This window comes from Channa argus, chromosome 22 (genome assembly GCF_033026475.1).
Source record: "Channa argus isolate prfri chromosome 22, Channa argus male v1.0, whole genome shotgun sequence".
In the NCBI taxonomy this organism is placed as follows: Eukaryota; Metazoa; Chordata; class Actinopteri; order Anabantiformes; family Channidae; genus Channa; species Channa argus.
In genome coordinates, this window is record NC_090218.1 from 7,148,471 (window position 1) to 7,161,126 (window position 12,656).

At 40.0% G+C, this 12,656-nt stretch overlaps 1 protein-coding gene across 4 annotated transcripts in view; it reads right to left on the bottom strand.

Annotated features, from left to right (window-relative positions):
• The window catches only part of LOC137107887 (transcription factor COE1-A-like), an 85,024-nt gene that overhangs the window by 58,790 nt on the left and 13,578 nt on the right, over positions 1 to 12,656 (bottom strand). For all 4 annotated transcript variants that reach the window (XM_067492017.1, XM_067492015.1, XM_067492016.1 and 1 more), the window contains exon 6: positions 11,346 to 11,414. In XM_067492017.1, the coding sequence (XP_067348118.1) occupies positions 11,346 to 11,414 (69 nt within the window). The remainder of the gene's footprint in view (positions 1 to 11,345; positions 11,415 to 12,656) is intronic.

Genomic DNA, 12,656 nt, shown 5'->3' on the forward strand with positions numbered 1-12,656 from the left:
GTTGCCATCACCTTTTGGCTTTCAGGGCAGTTTCTCATAAAAGCATGCATTATAAATACTCCAAGAAGACCAGTTATATTTATGCCAAAAGCCACAGGTCACAGAGAAAAAAAATGCAGATTTACAGAAACTGCCTTTCATTTTAAATAAACACCAAGATGATACAGGCCCGTTTGACACTTAAGCTGGCTAACACCTCCGCAGATTGACCCAAGTTCAAGTGTTTCTATCGCTTTTTCTGTGCTTGGAGAATGATTCAAAAAGGGAGGGAGAAAAAGAGAGGGAATGGGAGGATGAGGGAGAAAGCAGTACTTAACCCCAGCGGGTCAGACCAAAAATTCAGTAGAAATCCTCTGTGATCAATAAGTCCAAAAAATACATGCACCCACACACTGCTGTCATGGAGCACACATAAGCACACAAATACACATTCCTAATGGGCGCACACTTCAGCGTGAAACGCACACACACTCTGTGGAAGAGCTGGCCTCAGCTGTGCTCTTCTCTTGAGCGCAGCACTAACTGACGGCTAATCGATTAGTGCTTGGTGACCTCTGACCTCTCTAGCTTCCTGTCTGACAGATTACACCTCCGCAGTTCCATAGGACTGCATTCGCCTGCCTCTGTGTGAGTGTGTGTGCTTGTGTGTTTGTGGCTTTTTGCTTTCTAGCACCACAACAGAACAGTAACATGTCTCAAAGGCAGGACGATCGTTTTCTTAAACCCCGCACATATCAACATGTATGTTTTGCTATTGTATATGTAACTGTCTGTGACGTGGGATGTTTTTGTTGATGGTGGTGCAATACAGTGTTTGTTGTTGTTTGGGCGTGTGCTATGTGTTACTGTGGTGACACAGACTGTGTGCAGATCAGGCAGCTCACTCTGGGAGGGGTGATGCATTTGTATGTGCAGTTAATATGTGTGTGTGTTTGTGTGTGTGTGTGTGCATTAGGAGGTAGATAACAATGCCCCTCTCGGCAGGACACTGGTGCTCTCTTCCTGGCCAGTTCTGCACGGGAAACACCACCCCAGCACACACACACACACACACACGCTCGCAGACACACACATGGATATTTATACCTGTGTGGGTTACAATGACTTCACCAGCTCAGCCTGTACAGCTCTAACAAAGAGAAACAGGACCTCATTGTGGACTACTGTCCCCCACTAAACGCACACACACACAGAGAAACACACACACTCTCTCACACCACAGCAGAGTGTGGTGCTTGCAGACTCAGCCGTCCGTTAGATCAGACAAGGTTAGCATTTTTATTCCGACACGGTTATTAATAATGAAATGATGCATGGCTGGCACATTTACACTCTCCTCTCCTCTCCTGTCCAAATTCCTTTTTACAGTTGTACAAACTCTCATACGGTAGGTAAACACACTTTCGTCCAGCCTCCCAAAACACCTTATCCACCAGGTCACTTTGTGGTGGAGGGGAAAATTCCCACTCCCATCAGTGTGTCTGTTAACATGTGTATGTGTGTGTAGACTGCAGGGAGTTTCCAGATAAACTAAATTTGTTTGCCTTTTAATGACAGAGCTTAAGATATTCACACACACGTGTGCACACACCACCTCCAACCACCTATCGTGAATGAGCCGCTCTGTACTTTTCCCCTTAATACCATTTGTGTGTGGGGGGCTGCGTGTGTGAGACTAATGACTGTGTAGTAATGGGTGTTTGGTAAGAGAGATCTCTGTGTGAAGGTACCCAGAGGCCTCTAACCACAGTCTCATCGCCCACCAGGACTTTATCCACATACCACACAAATACACACACACACACACTCCCACGGACATGTCAGCTAGCCTTTTGTTCGACAGGCAGTGAAGAACTCATTCAGTCCAGTAATAGGTTACATAATCACATAAAGTTTGTTGAGTAATCAGTTAAGTCGCTCAGTAGGTTAATTAGTCAGTCTGCTAATTAGTAAGTTAGCTAAATGGAAATGACTGATACAGATTTGACATAAAATCTTCTGTTACATATTTCTCTAGTGCCACTTTACCTTTTTTTTTCCTAAAAGTAAACTGCAACATTCGAGACTTTAAATTCCTGGAGTGCCCTACCCAAAGCCTGGTTTCTGGTTTTTAGGACTTTTGAATCAGTGCTTGACGTTGTGCTCATTAATAAGATGTTATAGGAAACAACTGAGCCCAGTCAGAGCTTTGTAGGCATGATCAAAGTGTAGACGTCATCACACTGTGCCAGGGTCAGGACTATTTAAAATACTGAGTAAAAGAATGGAGGTGGCACAAAATGGTAAATGTAAACTTATAACATAATAAATGATCATATTGCCATATTAAAAGCCCTTACATCCTTGCATGCATCCCTGTAGAGATGCTGTGGAAGGATGTAGGTTCGGATTAGGAAACGATTGTGGTGGTGTGTGTGGTGTTTGTTAGGTCATTGTTCTTTCCTGGTGATGCCTGTTGATGAGTCAAGGGATCCTCGAAATGATAACACTGAATCATGAATGAAGGACAGATAACTATAACTCATTTCATAGTAATCATCATAATTGTGGAATTATTTCAGTCTGGATTAAAATAGTGGAGCAACAATGCAATCTCTTAAACCTTGCCATAAATACTGCAAATAAATGTAATTATATTTGAATTTACATTTATGGTTTGTGGCCATACACGGGACATTAAAATATGTAAATTCCAATGTTTTTACTGGGCTTATTAGAATAAATGTGTTAGAATTTTCCTAATACATTTTAATTATAAAACCAGTCAAGTGTCATCTTAAATGTTTATTTGTTTTGAACATAAATCAGCTAAACTACCCATTGACTGCATTGTGGCAATTTTTGACAACAAGCAGCCTCTTAGAGCAAACTAGGCATCATAACGGCTTCAACAGGAACCGATTGTAAGTTGTGCGTGTGAAGCCATCGTGTCTGCATTTGTAGCTTTTAGGGTAACGTGATCCCTGACTAAGCCTGACTAAGGAAGGGAGGATGAGGAAGGTGAAAGAAGAAGAAAAGGGGAGGACAGCAAGCGTGTGTGTGTCTGTGTAAGTGTGAGTCAGTATATGTTTGCAGACCCTCTCCAGTCATAGCCCATTCTTACTGATATAAGTTGTCCCATTCCCGTAATTTGCAGGCAACAAGACAGCTAGAGAAAGCCAGCATGGGCGGATGAAAAACATATCATATCATCAGCTCTCTTTTTACTTTCATACCAAATATAACGAAAAACAAACAATCAAAAAAGACCCATTTTAGTTTGATCTATCTTCAGCCTGCAGCCTTGTCTCCTAGATATTTGGAAAGGAAGAGATAATTAAACACAAATATTTCCTTTAATTCACAGAGACAGTAAAAAAAAAACAAAAAAAAACAGAGAGAATGATAATGCCTAATAAAAAAAAGGGGAAGAAAGAGGGAAGTCTAAAAAAGCTCCCAATATTGACAACATGAGCTCCAGCACTGACCCTGAGCCGAGTGCAGCCTGTTTAGACAAAAGAAAACTGTGTGTGCGTGTGTGTGTCCATTTAAGTGGGCAGTTAAACTAAATCAGCAAGTAATGTGAATGTTGAGCTTCTAAATGCTAGGACAGGTGCCGACTGAGAGACTAAATGAGAGAAATGAATAAAACATTTGCTTCTTTCTCCCTCTCTCTCTCACCCACTCGTATACACAATTTAATGCGCACACAAACACAGTGAGAGAAGTCAACGCTGACATTAAGTCAATGGTATGAATAATTCCCTATAGTCCTCATCTCCAAGCAACCGCTGACCTTGAACATGGGAAGTGATACTGATATGAGTGAGAGAGAGGGCGAAACTGTATAAATGTAACAAACTTGACTGGGAATGTGGGAGACTTTTAGAAATGGGACCCAAATTAAACCCTGCAAATTTCAGGGCAATCACAATCTCAATAACTCAACAAACATTAATGCACTTTAAATTATCCAGTAAGAGCAATTGACTCTATATTACAATTCTCATGTGTTGCCAAGTAGAGAGGATGAAGAGAAGGTCCCCCCATGTAAAGGCTTTTCACCGATGTCACCAGGTCATGTCATGCTTTACTGTGTTGGACATAATGTACACAGACTCAACAAAGCCCTTCAGCAAAGTGTAGCCAGAAAAAAGCGACATGTTCAAATCTAAATGAAGCAATATTGATTATTTATCCCTAAACTGTCTCAAAGGGTCTGTAGCTGTTGAAGTACTTTGTTTATGGCTTAAGGTACATAAACGATGTGGATTGGTTTCGGGAAAAAAAGGCCCATGGAATGGGTATAATGTACTTCTTAAGGTGACAACCTTCATCGTCATGGTTACAAACACAAACACGAGGCAGGCATGGAAAAATATAACAAATTCACAGCGGGATTGAATATCTGCAACTTGTGTGAAATTCCTCTTTTCTGACCCACCCTTCTCCCTAAACTGGACTTTTTTGCTTTAAATAGCTATCGTTATTTTTTTTAGGACACTCTTAAAAACAAAACCAATACAGTACGTCAACTACTACATGTCTAATAGAAAAACTCCAGGCAACAACTAAACACAATTTGGTCATTGACACTGGTGGATGCAGACAAACCTGGCAACCCTGACAAAAAGCCTATCAAACATAAAAATAATTTTATTCTATGATTAAAACCAATACAGCTACACTAAGTTGTTAAAGAATATAAAAATATTGCATTCTATTCTTGTCTTTATGTTTTAGTTCATAAAGACGTTTAGTTCAATTTAACATACTACTGAATGTAGTTTAGTAATCAAGTTGTATATTGTAATAAAGCCTGTGTATATTATGTGTTGCCAATAATTTTGAGTCATAATTAAGAATTTGCTTATCAGAAAAATTAACAGAATATTTATATCACACACATTGGTCCCAGCTTTATTTTGATTAGGAAACAGAGTTGTAACTTAGTAATCCTTTCAAAAATATTCAGTGTGCACCAATAAATAATATGGTTATTGAGCATTTGACAATTCTGGAAACACCCTCTCAAAAACTGGAAGTAGTTTCGAGTTTTTATTACAGGACATGTGACAGACTAACTTTAGTTTTTTCTCCTAGAGTGTCCTTTTATTGTAAACATTTTACAACAGGCTGTACGGCCATGCTAATAAAGCTAATTTGAATTTCAAAGGGTGAAGATCTACAAAAAACAAAAAAGGTGGAAAATGGAAAAGAAAGATGAGGATGGGTCAAGAAAGGAGGTATAATATCTCACAGTCTATTTTAGTATGTACGTGCGTGTGCGCGTGTGTGTATGTGTGCATCAGGCAGTGACAGTTGAGCGAACAGTGACATACCAGGTTGGTAGAGATATTTTGGTAACTAGGACAAGGGAGAGACAGGGAGAGACAGAGAAAGAGAGAAAGAGAGAGAGTGAGGAAGACAAAAGCATAAAAGATGAAGAGATCATTTAGAAGATTCACCCTCTCCCCCTCTGTCGGCTTTCTTCACCTCCTCCTCCTCTACCTCGTCTTCCAGCTGATTGACAGCGCCCCCCTCCTCCCCGACCAAACGTTCTTTGAGTGACAGGACTCCCCAGACTGAGGCTCTTATCCCCTGAAACAAACCCAGCTCCTTCTCACCTCCTTTCACTCCTCTGTCTGCCTAGACGAGCCACCAGCCCCCTCTATCCTCCCCCCTTCTCCTCCTTTTACTTCTCTTTTCTTCCTTTAACTCCCTGTAAATGCTTTCTTATCATCTCCGCCTTCTTCTCCATTTGCTTCTCCATCCTTTCCTCATTCCTCTCGTTCCCATCATCTCTCTTCCTCAAGCTGTGACCCCTCTTAACCCCATAGATTACACACACAAATAAAAACACACATACAAGTGTACACACACACACACGCCCACAAACACATACACACAGGGAACCCCTTAAACCCCTCAGGCTTATGTGGGCCCCTTTGAGACCTTGACAGGACACACACTGGTACCCATAACCTCACCACACTCACACAAAATATCACACACTTTCAAAACACCTTCCTCAAGTCTTGACACTGATCTAAGCCCTGAGCACACACTGCCTGAGACCGTAACACACTGAAACCACACACACACACACACACACACACAGCCTGAGCCTATTAAGCCAATTGAAGAAGTCTAAACAGGCAGGGAGCTGAGCAGTGAGGTAGGTAGGCCCTCAGGACCACAGAGAGAGTGAAATGAAAAGAAGAAGAAGCGAAAGGACGAATAGAGAGGGAGGCAGAGAGGTTCAGAGTGAGGTAGAGCAAAACCAAGAAGAGGAAAGAGAGAGACAAGGATGGAGGAAACTGAACAGTGGAACAGGAAACAGAAAAAGAGGAGATGATGATATTGAGTGATTGAGAAAAGGCTGTAAAAGATACAAGGAAGAGAAACTGCCTGGCAGCTACACACACACAAACAGAGGAGGAAAGTGAAAGTGGCTCTTTAGGAGTCAAGCAGGCGTATGATAGGATATCGTTGCATGTCGTTAACCCTATATTAACCCCGAGAGGCAGCGGGACACTCGCTGCTCTACAACATGGATTAACTGGGCCACACACATACTCACACATATACAGACATACACACACACGCTGGCATGATGAGCAAGCTGTCAGTCACATGCAAACACACACAAATGCACAGAAGGACTGATATCCTCATTGACAGCACGCAAGGAGCTGTCAATCACGTGTTAACACCCTTTTCTCCATTTCTTTTACTTGTTTGTGCCCACAGATGAAACGTCATCTTATTTTCTTATTTCAATTTGTTTCCCGTTGGTCAGAATGTTTCCTCAGAAAAGTTCTCTGAAACACCTGATGCTTGAGCTGTGGTTTCACGAAAAACTAAATCATCATTTTTTTTTTCTGTGAGGTGAGTTAAACAGGTCAAAGTAACAAGAGCATTGTCGTGACACTAAAAACAGCTTTTGTGAAATACAAATTACTATGATTCATTTCTCATGAAATAACAATTGTTAAGTGATTCATCAAGGGGGATGAAAACTATTTAACACACTCCATGACTAGTTTTGTTACTTCTGATGATAAAAGAGCACTTCTACCAGGTGAATTGCATAATTATCATGTTAAGTTGAGGGTTAGGTTTCAATATTGTTTAGTATTAAACGTGATGTTGCAATACAAACCAACAGTATTAGGTCTTGACTATAGCTACGACTAATCTTCAAATTCAGAGGCAGCTGCAATATACTACTGACACAAATCCGTGAAGAACGTAAGAAAACAAAACCCTCTAAACATGCCTTTTCTTTTTGTTGCTTCCTTATCACCAAACCACAAATTACAAGCCATGTTTTACCCTTTTTGTCAACGGGTGTCACCTGCTGTTACCATGGAAACATAGGTCTTAGTTCTCAGTTTGCCTGGGGGTCGTTTAAAGCTTAAAATGAGTCCGTCTGTATTTTTGTGAATGTGTATAATGTGTGTTAAGGACCATTTTAAAATGTGCTGTGAACTAGCCACAGGACTTTCTCATCCATTACGAGGTGGAGGTCCCAGTGAGAAGCTCAGTGACGAGGCCTTCAGAGAGTAAAACGAATTTTGCAGTTTTGATAGATCAGTTAAACTGAACTTCTCGCCCCTCCCATGCAGCGACACAGAATGTGTTGACCTGACTCCTTGGTCTAGTGGGTGTGTGATGAGGACTATGATGAGAAAGCTGGAAACCCTGACACTCCAATTCTACTTTGGGGTTGTGTAGCAGGCAGATAGAGATAGAGAGAAGAATGCATTCTAGTAAATGTTAGCCAACTGTGGAGACACATGTCTTGCATTCCACTTCAGTAAAAACAAAAGGATGATGGCCTACTTCAGGACAAAGAAAACCTCAAAACCCACTATGAACCACTTCAAGAAAGATATGGGGAATCTTTTGGAATGGCTCAAGAAATATCTGTGGGTAGATCTTAAACATCCTGTGTGTACAAGACTTCCTCAAATAGGTTAGAACCTGAAGTGATCTGCAAATTCCTATATCAAGGCTACGAAGATGTTTGGAAGCTACATGTTTTGTTAATTTTGAAAAGAGGTAAATGCACAACCTATGAACCCATAAATGTGAGATTTTCTTCAAATGTTAAATGTCAGATTAAGTCTTAGCATCTGCCTTTTTGCAGTAGAGCAGTGTTACACTTATCTTGTCTTATTTTGACTTTCTCTCTCTACTTGTTTGAATAGGAGAGCAGAGATCCAGATGTTGAAGTGAGTGGCTGTGAACCACTGCAAAGTGGAGGGGGGATACAGGAAGTATCCCACGGTATCCACGGTAACCTTGACATTCCTTCCTGACCAAGTTCCCTGACATCTCCCACAATTCACTTTGCTCCTCTCGTTTAGCCACAAAACACACACACTAATTGACCTTAGACCAAGGAAATGCTCCAGCTCCATTATGTTGTCTTTTAACTTCCTGTCTATGCTGGAAGTGGGAATGTGTTGTGCAGATTAACATCTGCTGCTTTTGCTCAATTTGAGACTATGTTTGACCAAATATCTAACCGGTTTTACTATCAAACACTCAGTGTAAACAACTGACAGAGCCTTCTAAAGCAGTCTGAGCAAGTCCTACAACTATTCACATTTCAGAGCTAATCTTCCTACTGTTATAATACTCGTGGTGACGCTCAGAATCTGTTGGAGTTTTTACCCTATTTTGTGTGTGAATCAATTTATCAGAACAGTGGTCATCTTGTTTGTATTCAAATTATTAATTATCTGTTAATCTATTATCTATACTGTAATTTATATTTATATTGGTTCTTTATCAAAAGCTCAGAGTGGGACATGTTTGGTCTTAGTTACAGTATAAGGCTGCACAATTTTATTATTTTGTTACAATAGAGTAAATAACCCAACATAGATCCTACCAACAACAACAAAAGATTAAAGCAGATGATTTTAATTAGGAAGTTTTGCCACGTTCTCTGAAGTCTAAAGTTGGCACAAGCTTAAGTTGCATGTTGTAACTTTAATTGTTATTCAGAGGTGCTGAATAAAAACAGCTACTACAACACAAAGTACATTAGCTAAGCTTTTTGTAAGCCAGCAAATGTACAGTAACAACTCAGTGTATTGTTTTTTTTCATTGTTTGCAGAGGCATCACACCATATGATTCACTCATACATGTGAACTAATCGCCACAGTGACTTTTTTTCCCGTGTATTTGGCATTTAATAGGAAAAAATCACAGACAATGGTGGGACGCACAAGGTAACCAACATATTTGATTATGTATTTGATGTGTGTAATATATCACGTATTCTCTCAGCGACCTAACCCAAGTCATAACCATCAACTCCCACACGCATACAAAGACCTTCCAGGCAAATGTATAATGGTGTGTAAGCTGAGATGTTCCTGACAAAAACAGGAAAATGGGGCGGTGGTGTGAAGATACTGTAATGTCCTGCACACACACAAATGCAGGCATATAAATGACACACACACAAAATTATATCTACCTGTCGATCATGAAGCCTCTTGCATTTTTTTAGTCTTGCATACTGCATCACACACACACACACACAGACTGAGATTCACGCTCTTTGAAAATAGCTCCGTCAAAGCTCACTTTGAGATACAAGTGTTCATCCACTTCATAAGATTTCTCCAAACACAAAAATAAGTGGGGGAGGTGATAGAGAGGAGAGCAGGATCCCTGCAAGCTAAAAGTGAGAATGAAGGTGTTTGACTTGAGGAGAATTTAAACTGGTGCTTACCTATCATCATACACGACAAAGATTATGATTTATTTCCTGAGGTCAAGATAAGATTATAGTTTTTTGCATTAAAAATGACCTGAAATTTCTAAAATATAATATAAATACAAAGTGTCAGCAAAAAATATGCGGAACAAACTTAGAACTGCTATGTTATTTGAAACATTTGATTTGATTTGATTTGATTTGATTAAAAGGAAACCACGTAAAAAAAAAAAAATTCATGCATATTTGACCTCTGAAAACAAAAAGAACAAAGTGTTATGTTACCTAAAACCTTTTTTTTCTTTAGAGGATTTTGATGGAGAAGAAGACAACAATAATTTTCCACCTTTGGCTGTCTCAGCTGTCAAAACTGTGCCAAATCATTGTTCTCGGGTTAAAACCTGGAACTGAAAATACATAATAATGATATAATTTTTAGTTCGTTAAATAAAAAATACTCCTAAATTACCTTATAGTCACTGAATTCACGGAGAAAGTATTAATATGCCTAAAACGGAGTCAGAATATTGTGGACAACTGAATATCAGGTTAAAAAAGCATAAAAATGTTAAATATATAAACAGGCAATATATACTTTGTAGCCAACGGAGAAGTACTGAAGAAAACACTGTAGATACAGTGACACCTAATTAGTGGTGTAAATATGTTCTACATGAAAAATGATACAGAATAATTTCACAAAATCATGAATTAGTGCCCTACATAGGATCATACTGGATCATCTTCCCAATAATCCTTTTTAAATGACATAAGATGCATAAGAATTCAATATTGTGTATCCTTACTTGAGGCAGGTTGTACCGGGTGTTCTCACTGTGCAGTGAGACTCATGAAAATCAGCACTATTTTACTAATATATCCACACAGGAAAACCTGCTCACACAGGGTTAAAACAACTGCCAAGAAGAAATCAGATTAAAATGAGGTTGGATCTCATTTCAGTTTTTCTCTGTCACTTTTTTCTTTGCTCATGACCCATTTTTCTGTGCTGGTGCAGGAGAGACCGAGAGGGAGAAAGAAGGGGGGTAAGGGAGGGATAACTTCAGTCCTCCATCACAACAGACACACAGGAGGAAGGAGCAGCAGGGAGAGCGACAGACAGCTCCTGCTAATAAACAGCTTTGTATTTTGCATTATGTAGACGTACTCATTTGAGCCCTGTTTGTTCGTTCAAGTCTGTGTGTGCGTGTGTGGTTGTGTGTGTGTGCGTGCGTGTGTGTGTGCGCATGAGTCTGAATCCATCAATGAAACAGTATCTGAACAGCTGATGTGCTTGTTTCCCATTTGCACATTACTAAACTGCACATAAATAAAATGTTGTATGGACTCTTACTTCCTAATACACATGACCCCTGCTATTTGTCCTCTCAATGAAACATTTGAGACTCAGTCTTTGCACTTTGTCTTTTTCAGAGGCGACTGATTCTATCTGAGGAGCATCTATTTCAGGAGTGACAGCAGATTATCCAAACACAAAAACATTCCATCTTACGCCCGCATTCAAACAGTTCAACACAGTTCCATGTCCAAGTGAGTGTGTGTGTGTGTGTGTGTGTGTGTGGGGGTAGGAGAGAGAGACTCAGACGGAGTGAGAGACAGTACCTGTCGATGATAACAGGGTCTGAGGGTGTCTCATTACGGTTTCCGCAGCTCTTCTTGTCACAGCAGCGACTAAGGGAGGAAAAGAGAAAAGAAGACACAGGGCAACATTAGAGAAGAGTCAGACCTAAAGAAGACACAGTACCTTAAATGGAAGTTCCGATTTTGTCATAAATGGGAGTGCTACCATGTAACATTATGTGCTTTGTACTAATGCAGAGAACCTATCACCGAATTCACTGCAATAGATCAAATATAACTAAAGCAGGCCAACAGGAGTCTGCTACATCGAGCAGGTCTACACTGACAGCAAGGATAAAAATAGACTCATATGACAAGGAAAGTGAGTGTATAGCTGGATCTGAAAGAAATACACTTTTTAAGCGACTAGCCAGCTGGAAAGCTTAGCCATTTTGTAACATGTTCCAAGCGCTGCTACATGTTATACATACACTGTATCCACAGTGAGCCTACTGTACAGTATGTGGAGACGTTTGAAGACAGATATATCACCGAAGACACAGCTTGATAAGACTTCCGGTGATTAATATCAACGATCCCAACATACCACAAGACGGTTTGATATGTGATTTTTGTGGACACTGCGTATTATTGCTTTTGTTATTCTTTTTGACATACAGATGGGCAGCTGTTCTTTTTCACATCTGCCAAAGAATCAACAGAAGAGAGTAAAACGTACTCTCAGGTGAATTTGTCCTTTGCCCTCATTATGTTTGACGTCGTTTTTTCTCTTCACCACTAAACCAATCTTTGCGACTGGTGTTGGGCTATACGAAAGCCAGCTCAGTTCTGGATTTTGTTCCAAGCCAGTGACATATCCTGTTTTGTTAAGCTCCACATTTAACAAATCTCTTTGTTTATTAGCTGAGCACAATGCATGAATCATTCATTTAGTCGCTTAGCATATCACATGAATAGAGTGCCAGGAATGTCCCAGATGACTGGAACAATGATGCTGCATATAATGGACACATGTCAAAAAAACTTTAAGGGGTTGGTATTATGGCCATTTCGACCATTTGAAATACATTTTAGTGCGTTTTAAACATATCATGGACATTTTATTAACCTAAAATGGTTCTATTTTTTTCTAAATCCCTCCTTACACACAGACCAGATTGCACGCTGTCCTCCAGTAGGCCATTTCAGAAAGCTACAGTATTAACAATAGCTTTAACATTATTTACGAGCCCAGACTATGATTGGCTGGAGGTGTGGCCTTAACGTTCACCACTAGTTGCAGTTACTGGCGAAGTGTACAGTAGTAAATTAAAAAGCCAGTCCAGGGTTCAG